Source organism: Erithacus rubecula, assembly GCF_903797595.1.
Source record: "Erithacus rubecula genome assembly, chromosome: 4".
Lineage (NCBI taxonomy): Eukaryota > Metazoa > Chordata > Aves > Passeriformes > Muscicapidae > Erithacus > Erithacus rubecula.
The window spans coordinates 1,852,524-1,875,945 of NC_136686.1; the positions used below are offsets into that span (position 1 = coordinate 1,852,524).

Sequence of the window (23,422 nt, forward strand, 5' to 3'; positions counted from 1 at the left end):
CGCAGCCAATGGGGCGCGGCGGGCGGCCATGGGGGATGCAGTTCGTGAGGGAACGGGTCGGGCGCGCTCCGAACGCTCCCTCAGAGACGGGTGAAGTTCCTTAGCGAAAGGTGAGGGCCTGAGCTCAGCTGTGCCCCGTGCCCGCTGGGATTCCGGCAAGGATCAGCCTCTGCAGCGCCCTGTCCGTGTGTGTCCGGCTTGTGCCATGTCCCCCGGGTGTTCTGACACCCTCTGTGTTCCCTGAGAGAGACACAAACGTGGGACAAAAGGTTTCACCCTGCGGTGAGTTCGCGAGTGATTTCGGATATGATCAGTACGAATCACTTCATTCTAAAGGCTGAGTTAAAGCGTGTTTTAGTGTTTTTCAAAACTACTGAAGAACACTGAGTTTTCAGCGAATAACACAAAGGTCGCGTTGTCCCTCTACCTTTAGGCTGGTGGAGCCCGTATTTCAGAAGCAAACATACGAGTGTAGAAATAAATTGGTTAATTTCCCGTTAGAAACTGACTTTGCAGCTTCGGAGAGGCAAAACGCGCTGTACGGATGAGGTGTTGAGAGTGAAATGAAAAAGACATTAATTTATCAACAGTATTCTTCGAGTGCTCCATGATAAAGGCTGTTAGCGCTGCTTGGGAGGCTCCGCTGTTTGTGCTTGGAGAATTCATTCAGGTACAAACACAAATCTGAAATGTGTGCAGTGCTGTGTTTTTCTCTAGCTGCCTCTCCCACAGCACATGCCCAAGGCTTTTTTAATTTCACTTAACTGAAGGCAGACAAGGTAATTAGTTTTCTCTCTAATTTCCCTCCAGGTTTCTGGCAGTGCTGTCAGCTGTCCTCTGCATCGTGTTTGATCACAGAGCAGGGCTGAGAAATGCCATTTGTCCTTTTTCTCTATTTCTTCTGTGAGCTGTGAGGTACCTGGCTTTTCCCAAGGCATGCTGTGAGAGACACCTTGGTCTGTTAAGAGAAGATTTTGGGCAGAAGGTTTTGTGTTTTGCTTAGTTTGTGTGAGGTCTTGCCCAAACCACAATGCCCAGGAGGTGTCACTTGTTTCTGTCCTAAAGGTGTGGCTGGTGTTCTCAGGTGATGCCAGGGCCTTTGAGAAAAGGGTATAGATTGGAACAGAATGTTTATGTTGCTAAATGGTGTGCATTGGTTCAACTTCCAGATGCTTGTTTAAGGCAGGAATAAAACAAGGGGGTAGAGAATTAAGCTGTTGTAAAAAAAAAAACCAGTAACATAAGCTAATAAAGTGTCTTTATAGTAAGTAAACTACCTGCTTAATTAAATAACACCTAGTAAAACCACCTACTACTAATTTACCATTTACCAATACTGACCATCTATAAAAATTATAAAACCACAGCCCAAATTAAAACTAATAAAGTAAATCAATTAAAACCACAGCCAAGAAACACACATACTCTAAAAAAGCAAACTCAAGGAGTAGCCATGTGAAACAGTTCCTGAAATATAAAAAATAATTTATAAAAAAGTTTATAAATGTATAATAGATCTATGAATATACAATGGACTGATACATTTTAAAAGAGCAGGTGTGATCTTAGCTAAATGCCAAGCACCCAGTTGTTATAACCTTTTACTTTATTGTTTGACTCTTATTATCTTTTATTAAACCTTTTAAAAATCTCCCAGGAAAATAAACCTTGCTTTTCACACTTTTCACCCTCCCCAAAGGTGTTGGTATCACTCCTCAGGCTCAAAGGTGAGGCACAGGGAAGTTCACACAGGGTGTGTGTACCAAATTTCTCCTCTTCTCTTCTCTTTCTCTTCTCTTTCTCTTCTCTTTCTCTTCTCTTTCTCTTCTCTTTCTTCTCTTTCTCTTCTCTTTCTCTTCTCTTTCTCTTCTCTTTCTCTTCTCTTTCTCTTCTCTTTCTCTTCTCTTTCTCTTCTCTTTCTCTTCTCTTTCTCTTCTCTTTCTCTTCTCTTTCTCTTCTCTTTCTCTTCTCTTTCTCTTCTTTTTCTCTTCTCTTCTCTCTCTTCTCTTCTCTTTCTCTTCTCTTTCTCTTTCTCTTTCTCTTCTCTTTCTCTTCTCTTCTCTTCTCTTTCTCTTCTCTTTCTCTTCTCTTTCTCTTCTCTTTCTCTTCTCTTCTTGTTTTTTAGCAGCCAGTGCAGACATAAAGAAGTTTCATAATGCAAAGACATGTGAGTGTAGAAGAGAAAAGGGTGTCCTGTAGCTTCATGGTCGCTGTGGATTCCATATATAATCACTGCCACAAAGGAACACAGCCCTTAGCACAAAACCAGAGCAGCACCGGGGTGGATGGGTGTGTTTTAATGTTTGCACACACGGGGGCAGAGTTTAACTTGTGTGTGGCCTCTGCTTTTGCATTTCTTCAGTCTTAACTCAGCAGACTGATTTGGATATTGTGTGCTCCTTAGATTTTGTAATAATGAGAAGTTGGAAATCTCTCTTCCTCTTACATTTGTGATGAATAGAGTTGAAAATTTTCAGGTAGGGACTCAAAAGATACAAACTTGGGTTTAAAGAGGAAATTAGCCAGTTGTCACTAACATACCAATTTTCTGAACTGTCTGATCCTTAAATTAAAGACACAAAAAATTAATTTCCTTTTTCCTGCATTGTTATGCACCTGGAGTGGAAATCAAGGCACTTAGCTTCAACAGTGATGTCCAAGGAGAAGCAGAAAGACCATCTAAAATTCAGTATGGTTGGATTTACTCCAACTGGGAGCACTCTCCTGTTTTTGGCTGCAGCTGTCTGTGGGGACTGAGGGCCATGTGCAGCTGGTGGGAGGCAGAGGGTGCTGTACACACTTGGGTGGTGAACTGCACATTTGGGGCCAGAGGCTGCTTCCATTGGGAAGTTTGCCATGGATTCAATAGCCTGGAAAGGAGCCATTTGTTAAAATATCTGCCAGCAGTGCCAGCTCTTTGTTCAGCCAGTGGAGTCCCAAACTCTGTCTAACCTATTCTGCACGTTGGCCCTGGTGCTGGGATATCATGCAAAGCTGAGAAAGCAGCTGCTAAAAATGGCCTTTTAAATATTTTTGCCTTTTAAATACTTTTTCTCACTCACTGTATGTCACCCTCTGGAGCAAGATGGGCTTCCCAGAAGGAGTAGTCCCAGTTTGACATTTCCACAGCACACAAGAAGCTTGAAACAATATATTTTGGGTTCTGAGAAAAAACCTTTGTGTTCTGAAGCTGGAGTAACCATTGCTGTTACAAATAGAGGAAAGGTGAAAATCTGGAGAACATCAAGTTGAAACTACCCTGAAGAGAAACTTTTTAACTTAGCAAAACTGCAGGAAGCTACAGTTTTTGAGAAGTACATCAAATGGAGTGGTGGTTTCATGATAAAGAGAAGTGTAACTTGCCAACAAGTAGGTACCTGAGGGTAAACAGGACAGGAAGAAACAGTTAATAAAGCTGTCAGGCAGTGGGGAGCAGACCCCTGCAGGCACTGGAGGAGGTGTTGATGGCAGACAAGGGCAAAGCAAGGCATGTTCATGATATTCCCAAAGAATAATATAGTTCCATTTTCTCCTGAGTCTTGTCTACTTTAAAATCTTGCACTGTTTCATTATGCTGATGCAAATGCCTTTTTTGGACACATATCAGTTAAAGTATGTTGTGCATTGATTTAGCTTAAATCCCTTCCTTACCACTTCAGTTAAAAGAGTAGAAACTACTCCAGCAAAATAACATCCATCCTCCCAAAGACTTCACATTAGCTTAACAGCATCGGTTTTTGAACTGGTTTAATTAAACTGCAACTTTCTTGCACAGGCCAGGGCTGGTTGCTGTGGAAGCAGAAATATGTCAGTGTCTTTTGTGCCTTTTCTTTAACTTGTAAAAAGAAACCTTCTGATCACAGACTGGAGAGGTGGATTAATGTGGGACTGGCAAATACTTTGCTTGATTTTCTGTAGGTAAAAAGAGCAGGTACCAAAGCATCAACAAAGACTAAAACTTCTCAGTTGTTTCTATTGGAGAATGGGCTTTGTAATGAGGGCATAGGCAACTTCAATTAAATAGGAAGAACACCATGGCCAGCATCCAGACCCATCTCATCTATAAATGGAAAATTCTCCCATCCCAGACCTACATTCCTGTCCAGTTCTGTTGGTAGGCATGGTTATCACAGGAATGGGATTTTCCTTTCTCGTGTGTGCAGACTGCAGGTTTCCCAAAGCTCATTACTTTAGAGAACAGTTGACTTCTTTTCTTGCCAAGTGGAGGCTCTTGTTCTCATGGAAAAATATTTTCATGCTTCCTTTCAAGTTTCAGCAGTAAGCCATGTCTGGTTTTGACAAGCAAAGGGATGCTTTGAATGTCCTAAGAGTGGAGAAAGAGATATGCTTTCCTTTTTAAAAAACACAAAAGTTTTGAAAAGTGTTGGAAATATTTTTCCTGGTGTTTGAAAAACAAAACGAACTGAAGCACACAGTAAAACCAGTAAGTTCATCTTGATTAGGAACAACATGAAAAATACCCCAGTGAAATCTGTACAGTTAGAGCTGAATGGAAATTGCTTTATAACCTGAACTCGTACACAACAGGGGAGCCAGATTGTTTTAGCTGACTGAGTTACTGGGGTTTTGTAAATACCAGAGCAGAACCTCATGTGCTGTTTCTCCCATCACATGGCAGGACCCGTGGGCAGTATGGACATTTAGTGGGGATGTGGAAGGTCCAGGGATTCCCACAGAAGTTCAGCTCATTGTCCTTCACTAATCCATGGCTGTGCAGTTATTGCTCTCTGTGCTCCAGGTCTGCTCAGGTCAGATGGGCACTCTCAGCATCTGTCATTTCCAGAAGGAACTCAGGGTGGGCAGGGAGGAGGCTGTGAGCTGGACATTGTTCTAGCACGAGGCTTCCAGCAATTGTCTTGGCTCTGCTTGTCCTGCAGGCAGAATGAGAGTGCAGCCCCAGGGGCTGGGAAGAGATGGTGGCCACGTGTGGGCTGCTGCAGAAACCAGGAAAATTGGTTTGGCCTGTGTGTGCTCCCAGCTGCCCCCCACACTGCATGCACACATAAGAACAGACAAAGTGGCTTCTTATCTCTGAAATTTCTGTATTTTGAGAAGCCCTTTGTCCAACAGCACAGGCCTCATTTTGTGGTGTCTTTCTAGAGACACTATACCCTTCCCCAAAAAGGAAGACAGGTTGTTTCCAGATGTATCTATTTCTGTAATTTCCTTTTTAAGAAAGGCAGGACCATAGTACCCTTTTTTTTTTTTCCTCACACATCCCTTGTATTGATCTTGGCTCAATTCCTTGTTTGATACATTACAGATGCAGACTTGTACAGAGAAGAATCACGACAGCCATACTGAATGTTTAAACAAGTACTTGACCTATCCAAAATACTGAATGTTGGATGGTGCTGAAGCAGAAAAGTCTCTTTCTTTGTAAGATAAAAAGGAGATGCTGAATTACAGACAAATATCCTTCCATGGATAGCTAGATCTAGTGACAATATAGAGGAATAGACTAATTCTGAATAGAAAAAGAGTGGAAATCAGGCACAAAAATTTTTAAGTGAATGGTTTTCCATGTAAGTAAAACAGATGAAAATTCAAATTGAAAAACTCTGGGAAGAAGGATATTCTGACTCCCCATCATGCATGATTTACTAGTTCTGGCTGTCTTTCCACCCATGCTCCCTTTTTGTTAAAGAAATGAGGTGGAGCAGAGGGGGAGGAAGCATGAATTAACTTGTGATACACAGCTATTTATTTAGTAACCTAACTCCTAAAGTTTCCTGGGAAACAATCCTGTGAAAGAGAGGCCTGATTCTGTTGCTTTTTATGGTCGAGAGCAGCCCTAGTGAATTCTGAGGAGTTACAGTAGAGTAGAAAAACAGTGTGACTCAGTCCTTCTCTTGATATTATCTAACCATGACACATAGGACAGACTTTTAATATAGGAAGCTCATTTTTGTGCTCCATTCAAAACCAAACTGAGCTTCAGGCAGTCTTGTTTTGTAAACTGCTGTGATGCAAGAGAGCCACACATACCATGGACAGAAACACAAGCAGCACCAGAAAGGTCTTGGGGATTTGTGGAGTTTGTGAGAAAACAAACATCATAAATACAGACAGAGAGAAGTTTACACACACAGATCAACAAGGTCTTAGGTAACACAGGGTTCATTGTAACATGGATATGAAAGACCTTAGAGCAACTTTTTTTTGTGAGGTGAACCATTCATTTTTCATAGCAAGATGTTCATACACACAAACTTGAGTATGTGGGGTGTGTTTGTTGTTCTCACCATTCTCTCCAATGACACTGAAGTTCCCATTTTTACCCTTTTGGTTGTATTTGCCCAGATTGTTATGTGCTGTCATCATGCTCTAGTATCAGCACTATTCAGTTTGTTTTCAAAATAACTTATCATGACTAGACACCACCCTGCTGCTTTCTTTTTTTCAAAGCCCTTTAAAATTATCTCTTCCCAGACAGTTCCTTACTGACGTCTGGTGTCTGGAGCACTTTGTTTATCATGGGAGGAAAAAAGCAGATTCATCACAGGATTTTCTTTGCTTTTGATACTGTTACAATAAGTTAATTTGTACAATGCTGTGACTAAAAAAACAGTGAAATGATCCAAACCCAAATCTGAAATGTAAACCCCTCCAAACCCACAAAATTTTAAAGTGAACCTTGTAAATCTTCAAATTTTGTCTCTGGCTCTAGAAGTGGGAAAACTTTTGATTGTGAGAAAGAATTTTGTTTTCCCAGCCATTGATACCTTGTAAAACTTTTTAAAGATTTATTTTTGAAGACTAGAACTGTATCCATGAGAATTTCTTCAGAACATTGTGTTCCATGCTTTTTTGTATGTTCTAGGCACCTGCTGTGCAGAGGTGTTTATTTGAAGATGACAATGTAATGGTTTTAAGGGCATAGAGAATATAAGCTTTTTCCCCATGCATATGTTCTCAGTTTGGGGCATGCAGAAATTATTTTTTTTTTTTTTTAGTTAATATTTCAGAAGAACAGATGGAAGTCACCTTTCTTACTTCAGAATAACTTTATCAGTACCCAGACATTGGTATGACATAAAAAATTCCATTCCCACTTCAGATTTAGAATATGATGCCTCACAAAAGCAGCTTCCCTCCATCTGTTTTGCATATAATGAGGGCTGTTATGTATTTTCTTCCTCCTTCTTGGTAATTTATTTGGTATTAATGTTTCAGAAAAACTTCTGCACTTGCTTAAAGCTCTGATTCTGGTGACAAATGCAGGATTAGTTTAAGTGCTTACACACTTTTTTTTTTTTTTTTTTAACAGATTTTCCCTCCAAGTAATGCAGTTGGAGAGAGAGAGACAGAGAAGGAAAAAAAAAGGTGGAGTACTTTATTTTCTCTTCACATGGACTTATACTTCTGGTTTTGATATAAAGAAAATCTCCTGAAGTTGTATATTGCATCCACACCCCAACAGGATGAAAGCCCCACTGTCAACACTCAAGCATTGTATTAAGCAGCTGTCAAGCAGGTACCTAAACTAGTAAAACAAAAGGTGCAAAAGGGCCTTTGCTAAGGAGCTTAAATGATAATTGGATGACTCCCTGGTCAGTGCTGCTCTGTCAGTGCACCCCCAAGTTGGAGGTAATAACAGGCTGGGTTAGATGTGGTGCTGTGCTCTGTTGACAAAGAGGGGTAGGTGTGTGATGAAACATTGCCCACACATAGGTGTGCAGGAGCCCAGGGAATGCTGAGAGCCACGGGAATGCTGAGAGCCACCTGTGTGGGTACTGCAAGACACAGAGAGTGGCTCCAGCAGAGAGGAGAGAGCCTGGCACATCCTTGCCTGCTCCCTGAGCTCTGAAATGGAAAAGGTTAATTTTCCTTGCCTTACAGATCAATCTGGTGTGTAGAGACATATGAAGGGGTGGATTTAACCAGAGTAATTTTATGATGTTGCAGTTCTGAGTCCTCAGGAGGCAGTAAGGATTTTTCTCTGCATAGTGTGTTGTACTCCCAGAGCTTTCTCCATACAAATCTGTCCACGGGTAGAAATGGGCCATCAGAATAGTTGCAGAGGAATGTGAGACAATAGCATGGATAGCTGACAGAGGAAAGACAGTATCTAGGTCTTCTGTAGGGAAAAATAAAGTCAGGTGTTGAAAATGAATGGGCCTGCATCCCAGAAAAAGGTGAGGGAGGATTTCCTGGGCACACACCTCAGTGGCAGAGAGGATGGGCAGGAAAGGAGTAGGGAGGGTCTAGAAAAGGAGACATAAATTCATACAGTAGGGAAACACACAGGAGAAGTTTTAGAGAGGGGGTTTCAGGGTTATTAAAGAGTTCAAGGACTTGATTACAGAACTTTATTTTGAGCATGAAATTATGAATGCAGACAGATCATGTATCAAATAGTTCTAAACAAAGAGATCAGGGTTTTCTGGAAATTAAAATGGGTCTATCTGCAATGCTCTGTGGCTAACAGTGGATCTGGCTTTGAACAAAGTAACTATTCTGTGGAAGAATACCAAGAGCATAGTCAAGAACACTCCCCTTTTGCCACAGTTTGAATCAGTCAATTATCAGCCTTTCTTCTTTCCAGTTCTGTTTTCTTCTGCTTTTGCTTTGCCCAGCTCCAGGCCTTTATTCAGTGTGGTGCAGTTGCACTGCTGCCCTCAGTGGAAGTTTATGAATTGAGGAAAGGAGTTTCCTGGACTAATTCTGCCACAAACATTCCAGCTAAATGCAACAGCCTGGAAGGGCTCCAGAGCAGAGCCCCTGAAAAACACAACCCAGCTGGTGTGAGAGATAATAGCTGCCAAGTGAGTCTAGCTGTCTGCAAGAAGTCACGCACAGGGATGTGGCTTTGACTCCTGTCCTTGGATAGTCTGAAATGTGAATCAAAATCATTAGGCTGCTTTTGCCATGCCAAATGAAATGGTCTTTCCTAAAGACTAAAGGAGACAAAAATCTGTATTTAATGGCCATACAGGTCGGCTCACTCACGACTGCATATTGGCACAGAATGTTTCTTTCTGTTAATTGTGTTCTTAATGATTGATGTACAGCCAATGCACAAAGTGGTGATATTCAAGAAAAGATACTTTTCCCTCTCTCTCTAGGAGCTTTGCTTCTTTTCCTTAAAAAGTCAACCGACCAGTTTGCCTGAAGGCATGGTGGCTGCAGGTGTGTGGTTGAGCAGTGGGATGTGGGAGCTTTTCTCTTCACCAGTTGGAGCTGGTGGGTGGCAAATCAAACTTTTCTACACTGTGAACTTGAGTATTGCTTTGATTACATAGGCTGGACTTGGGTTTACACAAAGCTGACAGAAATGAAAGGTAGTTGCTAATATTAAGGTTGGTGGATGAGGTGAAAAGGATTTTGTGTATAACTGTTAAGTACAATACACATCTACTAGAAATATTCTGCCAAAGCAGATTTTATTGTGGTTCTGTGGTGAGGTCAGGAATAGCTCTATCAGGAAAGGCATTGAAAATACTCTCCCTGAGATGCAGAATGCTTTCTGGAGCCTCCCAAATTAATGAGGAATGAAGTGCAGTAATCACCAAAGAGATGCAGGATGCTGCTCACCATGTCGCTTTTTCCTATCAGAACCCAAATCCTCCATATTTTATTTTCATGCACTATTCTTTTAATTTATTAAAAAGGGAGATCACCTCTATCCCCTGTAGAGAGGATGATAGACTACATTTGGTGTACATCCACTTAGTGTCCCTCTAAGATTTACCTTGTGGCTGTTCAGGGGTAAGCATTTAGAGAAGAAAATGTGACTCTGATGGGGTATGAAAGATGTGCTCTTCTTTTTTAAAACAGGACCAGACCTATGGCAATACAGGCACTAAAGGATATCATCTCACCACTTCCCTCTTGTTTCGAACCAGAGCTGCTCCATCCACTTGTTTTTAATTACTTTAGATTGGATTTACAGCCTATGGGAATGAGGGAGCTAGCATGATCCTTAGCAAGACTCACGTCTATTTTTTTTTTTTTTTTGGCTACTGATTTCATTAAGAGCACTTAGATTTTGGACCTTCGTTTTTCACCAGAACCAGAAGGTTTCGGGAGAAGCCAAAGGTTCGGAGGCGCGTGTCGCCAAGCCCGGACCCGCGCGGGTATCCAGCGGCGGCAGACGGGGCCGCTCCGGGATGCGGGAATTCCCGCGGGCGGCGGGAGGGGAGGCCCGGCCGAGCGTCCCCGCGTCACCGCCCCGCCCCGCGCCCATTGGCTGCGGCGGCTGTCCGTCCGCTGCCCGGCCAATCAGAGCGCGCCGCTCTCGCGGGCGCGGAGGCGCGGCGCCCGCAATAAGACGCGCTGTCCGCCCCCCGCCCGGCCCAGCCCGGCGCGGCCCCGGCGCTCCCGGTGCGGCGGCGCGGCGGCTTCAGCCCGGTAATTCCCGGGAGCGGGGATCGGACCGGGGGGAGGCGGTGGAGCGGCCCTGGGTTCGGGGGGGGCTCACTCGGCGGGCTGTTCCGGCGCTTCGGGCAGGGATGGTGGATGGTGGTGGTTCCCCCGAGGGTGCCGTGTTCGTGTTCGTGTGCGGGTCGCGGGGGTTTGCGCGTGTCCCGGAGGTGCTGCCCTACTTCTGGAGCCTCCGTGCTCGGGAAGGGCTGCGACACGCAGGTGCCTCCGCACAGGGACGCCTTATAAAAGGGATGAGCAGCGGAGCTTGTCCCGGCTGGAGCTGGAAGTGACCGCCTCTGGTATTAGAGCATAAACCTGTGCTTGGTGTTATCCTGAGCACCGTGCTGAGCTGGGGCCCTGCGTTTCTGCTCTCTCACAGAGTGAACCACACAATGGTTTGGCTTTGAAGGGACCTTAAAGGCCATCCAGATCCACCCCCGTGCCACCGGCAGGGGCACATTTCACTAGCCTGCATTTCTCCAGACTGCAACCAGCCTGGCCTGGAACACCTCTCCTGATGGGGCACCCACAGCTGGTTCTCTGTGCTGTGTGTACCAGAGCTTTTGGTAGAGTTCTGCACATTAGAGCTGTGGTTATTCCAGCCTAAACAAATCTTAGGGAGCAAATGATATCCCAGGGCATGTGGGAGGCCAGAAACTTTCCCTTGTTGGAAATCAGGAGCTATGTGTTGGCATCTCTTTTTGGTAGCTTTCCCAGCCCATGCAAGGGGTGTGTGCTCTATTTTTTTAACAGCTTTAAGAGCAAATGATGGCTGGCATAGCCATTTGCACTTGTGGGCTCTTTCTGTGAGCACTTGGTGTCTATTCTTTCCCTGCAGGTAACCAGCTAAGAGTGTGTGGTGGCCTCTGTATAAAGCAGCTCTTCAGCCTCTGCTGGGGTTTGTGTAGGTTGTTCCTTTGCCATAGGAAAGGTGAGTAGGATTATCTCCATGTGTTGCTCTGAGGCTTTCTAGTTTAAATGCTTCCAGAAGTGAACTGATATTTAAACAACGCTCCAACTGCTAGTTCTTTCTAAATTTGTTTGAGAATTGGGGTTCTGCCTAATGTTTTATATAAGTAAACTGAAATTTTTGGCACACAGATGATATTTGGTCTTTGTGTAAATCTATCTCCGATGCTAACTAAATTTTTTATTGCTTTTAGCTAAAATGCCAACTAAACTTGGGTGAAGAGGTGCATCACCCCTATTGTTGGAAGTTAATTTGGTTTTGTGGATTATGTAATCTATTCCTTTGGATGATAGAATCAGTTAATCTAAGGAATGATGTATCTGCAGAGATAAAATAGCTCCCTGTGTGTAGTAGCTCATGCTGTGGACACACTGCAATTTTTTAATTGTGTCTATGGTATGTTAAGTAAGGATCTGTTGCTTTAGGTAGAAATACTATCAAATAGTTGTTTTTGTTATATACCTAGGATCTTACAGGGTGTAGTTTAGTGTTGGATCTGATGTGACACGACACTCTAGCAATAGCTGATTTCTTTGCTTAAAAGTGCAGCTGATTATTGGGCATGGCAAAAGTGGACCATGCAGAGGAGTTGGTCTGAGATGTTCCTTGCCATACACACATCTCAGCCTGCCTTTGCATGAAATAAGCCTTACTTTTGTATATATTGAATACAATTTTTTGTGTTTTGTATTGTGTGCCAAACAATATCTCCTGTGTAAAAATCTCAGTCCTGAAAGGCTTTATAATCCTGAGCTGTGCCATTAGTCAGAAGTTAGCAGTGGGGAGGTTTTGCATAGTGCCTTGTGTGATGTAGAGTGTCTTAACGTGGTATTAGAGGAGAACTGAACTGCTGTTACAAGAAAGATCAGATTCCTGAGTCTGTTAATGAATTCAACTTTTCTAGGAACTTTTTTTTTTTTATTAAAGTCCGGAAAAATGAATGCTGGTATTGTGCTGGGTATTTTCCAAAACCCAGAATGCATGGGCTTATCCCATCCTGCTGACTTAATTCAGGGTCACAGTGGGCCTGAGTTTGAGATGCTTGGAGTGTGATTAAAGCAACTCCAAGTGATTTGAGATGATGGGAGCTCCTTAAGTGTGTTTTGGAAATCTAGCCCAAGGCTGGGTGTGCAGAAATCAGAGCTCAGTCTCCCACTGTCCATGGTTTTGAGAGCACCTAATATTCATCTGATGTACCCCAGTCCCCCCAGTGCAGAGAGTTGTTTTATATGTTTTCCACTGCTCTGTCCATTGCTGTCTAGCCTGTGTCCAGGTCAGAGGGATCAGGTGGGGTTTTCAGAATTGCAGTCCTGGGTTAGATGGACCTTTCAGGATGCCATTGTCTGGTAGCAGATCCCTTGTCCACCGTGGCAGACCCTAGGGTGTGTGGTCAAAATCTATCTGCTATTGAAGACAATCCAGAGGTGCTGTTGCTTGGTCAAGAAAAAAGAGAAAGAGGCTGTTTGACCTTAGGAATGTGCAGCTGTGTGAGTTCATGCAAACAGCGAATAGTTCTTGCCTTTGTTCCCACTCCAAAAGTAAAAACATTAATCCTGGTGCTTAAGAACCTGGCATTGAAATTCAGAGACAGGAGAGGAAGAAAAGACTTGGCAGTCAGGAGGAGCATGGGATAATCTGTGAGGTCATCAGTGAAATGAGGACTTGCTATTTGCACATTGCATCCCAGAGTATCTGTGTTGTCACATTTGAGTGTGGAGGAATGATGGAGGAGATGGCCTGGGGAAAAAAATCAAGCACAGACTGGCATAATTAGCAGGATAGGATGGGGATATGAGGAAATTATGCAGAGTGTGCCTGTGTTGACATCTCCTTTGAGAAAAGCTGATAAGATTTTGTGTGTTGCCAGTTGCAATTCTGTGGTCCCACTCTGCAGTTCCTCTGGCTGGGCTGCTGCCTGTGCCTGCATCCCCTTGGAGCAGTGAGGATCAGGATGGTTCTTATGGGCTCAAGCCTCAGAGCTCTCCAGTGAGGGATATCTGCTGCTCTGGGAGCCTGTGATACCGAGTGAGGCTCCTGAGGGAAACATGTAGGCTGGAGCAGCTTGTACAAATCTGCTCCTAATCAATTGTTTAAGTGAGCTAGTTGCAACAAGCTAGGTGAAGGATGGCATTTCCCACATGAGGTCCCTTGGTTTGGAATTCCTCCCACTCTCCATTGTAAAATCATACTCAGCAAACACTTGTTTCTTTGGTTGTTTTGATTCTGATAGTTGTTTAATTTTCACTGCCATCTTGCTGCTTGCAGTGCATTATCTGTGGGATGTTTGATGTGTGTATCTCGTGTCTTTGTGCAGATGTATCATTATTAAATGCCAGACCAGCTGCCATCTGTGCTGAGCTGCAACCAACATGGCAAAGTACAGGCTCGTTCTCCTAAGACACGGGGAAGGGGCCTGGACCAAGGAGAATCGCTTCTGCAGCTGGGTGGACCAGAAGCTGAGCAGTGATGGGATCAAGGAAGCTCAGAACTGTGGCAAACACCTCAAAGCACTGGGCTTCGAGTTTGACCTGGTCTTCACCTCGGTGCTGAGCCGCTCCATCCAGACTGCCTGGCTGATCCTGCAGGAGATGGGCCAGGAGTGGGTCCCCATCCAGAGCTCCTGGAGGCTGAACGAGCGCCACTATGGGGCACTGATCGGACTGAACAGAGCAGAGATGGCTCTGAATCACGGCGAGGAGCAAGTGAAGATCTGGAGGAGGAGCTACGATGTCACCCCGCCTCCCATCTCCGAGTCTCACCCCTACTACGCAGAGATCTACAACGACCGCCGCTATAAGTGCAGCGATGTCCCTCAGGAGAACCTCCCCAAGGCTGAAAGTCTCAAAGATGTGCTCGACAGACTCCTTCCCTATTGGAATGAAAAGATAGTGCCAGAACTGAAAAGTGGCAAAATGATTCTCATCTCTGCTCATGGCAACAGCAGCAGGGCGTTGCTGAAGCACGTGGAAGGTAAGGGCCTTGGTTTCAGCCTTCCCCTCTCCTCCTTACTCAATGGCTTGCAGCTTTGTGTCTTGCTCTGTAGTGTATATTACTTACTTAAGGAAAAGGCCTGATTATTTCATTTTATTTCTCACTGTTCATTTGAAACTGGCTTCAAAAAAACCTTGTGGTTGGTTTAGATAGACAAAAACGGAGGACTCACATTATTTTTGGTTTTTTCCAGCTGCTTTGTCAAGTTTGTGATAATCATCTCTTAATTTACAAAGCATTGCTGTAATACAGCAGAATCAAATTGCTTGGCTTGGCTTGTGGAAGATGTTCTTGTTCTTCTGATGGGCCACTTAAAAAGTTATGTGACAGAGTTCTGCAAAAAGCAGGCACTTGCTAAAGCTTGTGTAAATACTGCACTATATCCCAATACAGAAAATGCATCCCAATAAACAGCCAAGTTGGTAGCTGAGCACAAGGTTGTTGATTTATCACAGAATGCTGTGTATTGGGAGATGTCTTTTCAAGTCTAGTCCCTGTGCAATGAGCAGGGACATCTTCAGCTAGATGAGGTGAAGAGTCCTGTTCAACCTGACCTTTCCAGGAATGGCATATCTGCTGTCTCTTTGGGCAACATGTTCCAGTGTTTCACCAGCCTCATCATAGGAATTCTCTTCCTTATATCTAGTCTGAAACTATCCTCTTAGTTGAAAACCATTACCCCTTGTGCTATTGCAACAGGCCCTACTAAAAAGTCTGTTTCCATCACTCTTAGAGACCCTCTGGAACCTTCTCTTCTCCAAGCTGAACAGCCCCAGCTCAGTCTTTACTCACACATCATCTCCACCCTCTGTTCATTTTTGTGGCTCTCTGGTCCTGCTCCAGCAAGTCTGCCCCCTTTCTAGAATTGGAAAACTTAGAATTTCCAATAGTGTTCCAACAGTTGACACGCTGAAGCTGCACATTGTGACACTTAGTGTGGATTGTGTGCTGAGGGCTTCTTAATAAGATTATTTCACTGATTTTGCTGCTTAGCCTTCTTAAGGAAATGCTACTTAGATGAGTGCAGTGTTGTGAGTGCAGCTGTAGAAAACAGCTTGAGATGTAACAACTTAGTGCTCTTGAAATGAGATGGTCTTGCTCTTCCAGTCTTTGCTCAGTGCTTCTGCTGCTTATTTCTTGTGAGCTGTTGGCCCTTATTGCAAATTACCTTGGCTTGTATTTTGGCCACAGCTAAGCAATGCTTCCACAGCATCAGGAATGTCTCTCCAACACTATCCCCAAACAGGCTGGGGTTGGGCAAGCTCTTGGGAGGGGATGTAGCCAGGAGAGCTGACCCCAACTGCCCAAAGGGATGTTCCTCATCCCTTATGATGTCTGCTCAGCTGTAACAACTAGGACAAAAGAGGAAGGGCATTTGTGATGACATGGGAGCAATAGCTCTGCAAACTGAAGCCCTGATTAGTGGGAAGTGACTGGATTGCCTGCTGGTGGGAAGTAGAGAATAAATCCTTTGTTTTTCTTTGCTTCTATGCTTGGCCTCTACTTGTGTTTTAGCAAACTGCTTTTATTTTGATCCTCAAGATATTTTTGCATCTTTTCTCCCCACCCATTGTGCTGAGGGTGGGACTGATGGAGCAGCTTGGTGGGCACCTGGTGTCCAGCCCATTTCCTTTTTGGTGCCCTCCTGTAGCCTCCTACTTACTAAAGCCTGGCTGTGCAAACCTAAGACAGACAGAAAATCTTGGCACACATGAGGGAAACAAATGTAAATGATATACTCTAACCATGGTTGTAGCCCACCCATCTTTGCTTAAAATTTGCACAGCAAGGTAACATGCTGTCAAGATCAAAAGCCAGATTCTAACACTGTGCTCATTTCCCTCCTCTGCCCTGTTGAAATTATATCTTCAGCCTGCATGGAGGACAGAAAGTGGCTCTGAATATTTACCTTACTAGGCTAAAGCTTTGTATTTTCATTAAGTGTGTGGGAAGGATGCTATGACCTGATTTGGACCTCAATTACAAAGCACCAGTATTAAACAAGCTTTTGTGGCTGAATTTATGCATTTAATCTTGTTTATCATCATTTATTGGATGAATCATCTGGCCTCAAGTGCAGTTGACATGCAGAGAGGAGGGCTGTTATTCTCAATAACTCTTGTGGGTTTTGGGTTCCTCTGACCATAAGAACAGAAGGGAAGAACTTGGTAAGAATAGGTGAGAGGGAAGGGGAAGCTGAACCAGCTCCTGTGTAAGTGCTGCAGGTGCTCAGAATCACTGGGGTTTGTCTTTGTAGGGCTTTGTAGGTACAAATATTTCAAAACACTCTATGGGCTACCACATGAAGGTGAATTCTTAAGATTGCCTAGAGATATTTCCACTTTGTGTGTTTGGTTCACAGTTCAGTTAAATGGAGGATAAGTGAGCTGGGGAAGAATTTTGAATGTGATTGTGAAAGGCCTCTTTTATATTAAGTGCTGTACCAATTTACAGTAGTGTCCCTGTACCTGAATGCTTCCTGCCATCCAGGTGAGGAGCAGTGTTCTCAGGATAGAGCATGCCAGATGTCCACTTGAGGAGTGCAGTGGCCTAGTCAGCATTTCATCTGGGCTCCTGAGGAAGCCATCCTGAGTACTTCATTACTGACTGTGGCTTCTCATGGCTGTAAGTAGGTGGCACCTGGGTTTTAAATCTCCTTGGGTAAAGGCTGCTTCCAGCAGCACAGTATTTCAGCAGTTCTTTGGTGTTAAACTGGAGGGAAGAGTGTTGCTGCTTCAGGGGTCTCAGTTGCCACTGCACCTTGTAGTCAGCAGTTGAGATCTTGCCCTTTCACCCTTTTTCCCTGTGCCATGGGCTGGGTTGTGACACAGTCCAGGTCAGATGGAGTGCAGGAAAAGGTCAGCTGGTTATAGTTACAGCACATGGAGTAACTGGATAGCTCCCACTGCAGCCAGGGCCACTGCAAGGTGTGATCCCTCTGCTCTCCTCCTGGCTGCTGCCTGGGGAGGGTTCTGCTGAGCTCCCCTTCAACCAAAGAGCTTGTGTGACCAGCCTGCTCAGCCTCTTGCTTCCTGAAGAGCAGGAATACTCTGCACAGCCTCAGGACACTGTTATTTCTTTAGGATTTTCTTCTGACTTCAGCTTGAATTTTCTTCTGATTTTAGCTGTGGGGCAGCACTTCTGTATGAGGAAAAGTCCTGAGGAGAAAACCATCCTGTTTGCTGCTGTGTGTTTATCCTAGACTGCACTGTTTTGCTTTGTAAATCAATACTAGTTGACATTGTGGTCACTTTGTGCTCTGTAAAAACAGTAAAATGCGTTTTTGAATCCATGTAGCTACAGCTAGTTTTGTTTAATCCATCTCCAGAGGAAACTTTTAAATATCATGTCTCCTAACCACATTATGTGGTTTGCCTAAACTCTCCTGCATGACTTCATCTGCTTTGTGTGTATATGAATGGTTTAGTCTGGGAGGCTGAACTTAGGAGGTGGTCAGAACATTTCCTAGGCAGAGATTCTCTGGGAATATACATGGTGATGTGGGTGTTGTTAACATCTAATGTTTAAGAATCCTTGAAATAAGAGCTCAGGCAGCTTGGCTGCTTGTTTTGGAAACAAAGTCCTTGAGAGCAGTGTTTCTGCCTGGTAAATGGATGCAGTATTTTCCCCATTAATATCTGTGCCATTTTTAAATTTTAGGTATTCTTTGAGGTTTTTTCCCTGTTGGTCTGATTCTGTGTCCTGCAGCAGGTGAATTATTTGTCCCTTGCTTAAGCTGAGTGTGACTTGTCTCAATGGACTGATGCTCAATATGTGACAAGGTGTAAGTTTTTTTGCAAAGGCTTGTTTCTGGTTCTCCATTCCCTTCTGAAACTTGGGGCTCACCAAGGTGCTGAGCATAAAGCAAGAATAGGTCACTGCAGAAATTGGGTGCTGGTGTAACCTCTGAGCAGGGTCTGTGATCCTCACTTCATGAATAATTTTGTTTTTTCCAACCTGTTGTCACCCCACTGTTACTGAGTTGCTTGACTTGTGTGTGTTTTCCTGTTAGTATGATGGCTCTGCTTTTCTACTTGATGTGAAAATCTCTGGTTAATTCACACCCCTGTGCTCTGAGGACCATCTGTTTTGTCAGCTGCTCCAGCAGGATGTTTGCTTGGTGCACCTTGGTCTAGTTCATATGGTCTCATCACTTTGGAAGCTTGTTGTGTGCATTTGCTGAGTTACTCAGAGCTGCTCTGCTCCACAATTACAGGCTGCTGGTGGGACCTTAGTGCTTCTAAAAAGGGGAAGAAAAAGGAAATCTTGGCATTCCCAATGACACCAGCTTTCTTTTGTCTGGTTTTTTTGAGGGATAATGTCTTTGCAGTCACTGCTTGTAATGCAACTATTTAGACTTGGTGTGGAAACTTTGCAAGGATGTTTGGTCTTGAAATTCACTTGGAGACTTTGGATGTGTGTTGGATATAAAAATAACCTGCAATTTCATTGAGATGAGAGCCCAGAATATTTTCATTACATGTCTGCATAAAATAAACTTTGTTTCCAGGTACTCATTCCCTTAGCTAAGTGGAAAAAAGAAGAATGCTCCAAGCTGTATGAGTTTGACTTTCCACCTCCTTTTTCTTCCCCTCATTTGAAAGTGGAAATTAATATCCTGGATGTAGTAATTCTGAGAACAGTACTGTGGACCCTGCTGCAAACTTGCTTGTGACAAATCAGGTGTGGGCAAAGAGTGATTCTCACAGAAGAAGAATTAAATACTGATTTTTATCACAGTTTGTGTGATAAGAGTTGCCCAGAAAATTTAAAAGAAAACTTAACCTTGTTATCCTGCCTTTTTAAAGAGTCTGTGTTGGTTGTGTAGCACAAGTTGTTTCATGTTGGAGTAGCACATTTGGGCTCTCATCACCTTTTGTGATGGGTGAGTTGGGAAATTATGGAGGGCACTCTGTTATATTCCATTATCTGTATTAAAGGAGTGGTGTAGCCTCCAGGGCAATCTCTTCCTGTTTATTTCATGCATGTAGGCTGAAAAAGTGAAAAACTGTCTTCACCTTGATGGGAATTCTCTCCTTCAGCTGTTCCTGAAGCACTTCCCAAGCTGTGGGCTAGCTGGGAATTGTCCCTTGAGTGGCTGGTGGTATGGATGGAGGCTGGAAGGTGTCCTTGAATGTTTTAAGACACAAATAAGGCAGTGAGGAAGCTGGAGGTGTAACTCTGTTCTGTTTTTCTTTGACAGGCATCTCTGATGAGGACATCATCAATGTCACCCTCCCCACTGGTGTGCCCATACTCCTTGAACTTGATGAGAATTTGCACCCTCTGGGCCCTCACCAGTTTCTGGGTGATCAAGAAGCTATCCAAGCTGCCATCAAAAAAGTGGAAGATCAAGGGAAAGTAAAATCTGCTGAGAAGTAAAATCCCTCTGTCTATCACAGCTGTGTTCAGGGTGGTAGTAAGTGACAATGTGTGGATGATTGCTAGGTTGCACTGTGTGAATGTCTCAATTTCAAGCACTAAATAATTGGAAGGGACAATTGTTAAATCTCAGGTTGGTAGTTTAACCCTCTGCCTTTTCAAAAACTGGAATTTAGTTTGCAGGTAAGGTTTTCAATACTGGAAGGGATGATTCAGGTAATGCAAACTTGCAGGGCTGTCTGTCCCAAATCCACCACTGAGGATGGCCCAGTAGAGAAATAAAGGGGTGTGTTATTGGTGTCTACCAACAATCAGTCCTAATCTGTGGAGAAAAGCACCAGCTCACTGGATTAATTTAACTGCAGGATGCTGCAGGCACTAAAACTGTCACTAATACAATGGAACCAGATAACTCTCTTACCAATCATGATTTTTCTGTCATAGTAGCCTTGTCAATTTGTTTTTGATGGATTTCCTTCAGTCTTTCAATACACTTCCAGCTGGACAGCTCTCTGTTATTTTGAGTCTTCTGTGGCCAGTTCATGGTCCAGAGAATTTTGTAGAGATGTTCTGACTACTGGAGTTACTGTAGTTGTCTTTTATTACACTGTATTTGGTTTTTAAGGAATCCAAATAAAATCCTTTTTCCTCCACCATATTTGCAAAGCCTAGCATCACTGCATTTTGCTGGCTTGCAGTTATAGGATTTTATACTTTAATCCACAAACACCTGATCTGTTTCTGACCTTGGATATCAATGTAGGTGACACCTGTGTGTGTGCTGCTTGAGCTGAGTGTCTTCTCACATGGCACAGCTACAAATCTCAATGTTGATAAGAATTTCCTTGATATGATGATCAAGTTTTAAAATCCTAGAGGAGCAGCTTTGGAAGCATGAGAGGGTGTTTTTTCCTGTTGAGGAGAGCACTGTGACTGTGGTGTGCCTCTGACAGTCTTGCTGACATGTGGAGCAAGACTTTGCAGGTCTGATGCCAGCTCACATTAGAGTAGCACATACTCCATAAAACACTTCTTGCTAGAAGGTAGTTTCTCATGCATGAATGGTACTTGGGCTTCTCTTTGGTTTTGTTTTTGTAGCCCTTGCAGTAGTAATAAAGTTACATGTTTCTCTTTTAAACATAAAGCTGGTAGGTTTCTTCCCTTATTTGTACAAGAGAGATATTTCAGTATATTTTTGGTTGGTTGTTGGTTTTTTTTTCCCTGGGAAATGCTATTATCAGCTTCTCAGCTACTTGATTTGATACTGACATAGTTTCTTGGGTTTTAGTTTCTGTGCTTAGAGTAACTCTGAATCTTAGTTGATAGTTTACAAGTGAGTGTTACAGTGTTAGATTGCTGATCAGCAAATGTTCACCTGTGAAAGCCCTGAGAAGGGTGACTGGCACTCAAGTGAATAAATTCTTCCCCAAATATAAAATAATGTGTGAAGCTTAATATCAAGAATAGTTACTGTAGGTGTGTAAACAAGACTAGCAGAGCCACCTGTTGCCAGTGGGAACTGTGGGCACACAGGCCATGTCCTTGTCCCTTTGACATTGTGGAATTGCAATGTAGAACTTCTTCAGGATGTGACACACAGCTGGAATAAACTTGGAAATGAACCCAGCTGAACTGGGAGACAGGAGAATCCATGGTCTCTTCTGTGGATGGAGGGTGGGATGGAAAGGTGGATAAGGGAATTTGGAGAGCATTAATTGCAGCTGAATGGATGAAACTGACTGAAATCATCCTTTGAGTCATGGACAGGAAGAAGAGAACACCAGTGTGATGTTTTCAGGAGGTGCTGTTTGTGCAGTGCTGCTTGAGATGTGAAAAGTGACAGTGCTTTGGCAAGTTTGACTTTGCTTGCTTGGATTGTGGCTCCAAAATGATGACAGGATTTTATGTGCACATCTGGCAGCAGTAACACCTTGCAAAAGTATCAAATGGAACCAACTGGGATTTCACTGTGCTCTTTAAGCTTGCAATTTTGAGTAACCTTCTAATTAAAATCCTGATTTATAAACCATGTCTATTGAAGAACAGAAACCAAGTTCCATCAACAGTGGCATAAGGATTCCTGATCTTCAGGCACAGCTACATCAGAGGGAGAAATGAGAATCCTGCTTTGGAGATCAGTGGTTGGGAAGCATTTTTCCCTATGTTTGATTGTGCCTCAAAGTCCTATAAGGTAAATGGTGTTGTTACACTTAACATAAAAGATGTGGTTGATTTGGTTAGTTTATGCATTTTTAACATGTGGTTCAGTAGCAGTAATAGCTCTAGATTATCTTGAAAACCTTTGTAAATATGGTGGAGCTGGCAGGTTCTTTATAACTCAATAAATTAACTTGAAATAGAATTTAATTTGTCTTCAGTCTTTTTTTTCCCCATTCTACTTCTATCCCCTTTGTTTCCTTTTCAGGGCTGATAAGTAAATAAAACTGACCTTGAGGCTTCCACAACTTCTCAAGCAGTTGTTTGTCACACATCATGCAGTCAGTTGGGTTGAAACAGTGCTGCAGCAAACACTTCCTTGTGTTTACATGTAAAGAAGCTGTGTTGGAGAGAATACATACCCTTTCAAAACTATGGGGGCATTTACTTAGGAACAAGGAATTTTAGTTCCAGAACAGTGGATCTAGACAAATGCTTGCTGATTCCCATGCTGGCTTTTCCTTTTAGTAAGCAACATTACTTTTTGATGGTGTGTTTCAAGCTGTGGCTTCTGAAGACAAAGCCAACCCCTTCAGTCTCCAAAGCAAGTGGGAAACACAGAGCTCTGAGGCTTAAAAAGGAACAGACTTTTAAAGACATGGTCTTGTGATTGTGTTGAGATGGGGTAGGGAATGGAACAGATCTGTCTGAGCCATTTGTGTACTGATGTTTATCATTTTGCAGTTCATGTGGCACTGCTGCCAACTAATCCAAAGTTGCATTGGTGTTTTAAGCTGCCTTCCCTCCCTTTCCCCAGTCATTTCTTGAATTTTGCTTTAGTAGCACCTCAGATTGTTCCAGAGCCCTGCCCACAGTTTCCTGTGTTGGGAAAAGACCATCTGAAGGCCAGCTGCTGTCAGTCTGCTGTTCTTCTGTGCCAAGGACTTTGCTATAAACTTGCTGTGCACAGCCTGAGGAGAGTCTGACTCTCTACCTAGTCACATTTTCGAAATTTCAACTTTGCTTTTCTTCTTCCTTTCTTTTTTTTTTTTTTTTTTTTTCTTTTTTGAAGATCCCCAGTATTCCCTAATGACAGTGCAATTGCACAAATTGAAGCAGTGGATGGACTTGTAGAAAAGCAAGAGGCCAACAGGTGGAGCAAGTGCATTGTGGTAAAACAAGCACAGGAAAAACAGGATCAGTTTTACTCCCGTGGTGTAATCCACCTCTCCTGAGAGGCAGCACGTTTCATCTCTACCAGAGCTGCCCTGTGTTTAACAAGTGGTGTGAGGGTGAGTTAATTCTGCTGTGCAATAAATTGCACTCATCATCTACTGCTTCCACATCAGCAGCTTCACCAGACCAGTGCTCAGCAAGGAGCAAATGCCAAATTAAAACCAACATGAATTGCCAAGTGCCTTGGATTGCAGGCATCTGGTTTCAGATATTCTTGTACTAATTTTTTCCAAGGGCTCTTGTATTCTTCTCTCCCTGTCAAAATTTGTGGAAATTTATAAGCATTCTGCATGCTGT

General features: G+C 43.4%; 1 protein-coding gene across 2 annotated transcripts; it reads left to right on the forward strand.

Moving 5' to 3' along the window:
- Window positions 1–49: 49 nt before the first annotated feature.
- On the forward strand, window positions 50–22,099 carry BPGM (bisphosphoglycerate mutase). 2 transcript variants are annotated; one of them, XM_079304090.1, is made up of 4 exons: window positions 50–282; window positions 11,228–11,320; window positions 13,674–14,329; window positions 19,554–22,099. In XM_079304090.1, the coding sequence occupies exons 3-4, from the start codon at window positions 13,729–13,731 to the stop codon at window positions 19,730–19,732; spliced, it is 780 nt and encodes a 259-aa protein (XP_079160216.1). In that variant the 5' UTR covers window positions 50–282; window positions 11,228–11,320; window positions 13,674–13,728; the 3' UTR covers window positions 19,733–22,099. The 2 variants fall into 2 exon arrangements, with proteins under 2 accessions (XP_079160216.1, XP_079160215.1); XM_079304089.1 differs by lacking the exon at window positions 50–282 and adding an exon at window positions 10,266–10,374.
- The last annotated feature ends 1,323 nt before the right edge of the window (window positions 22,100–23,422 follow it).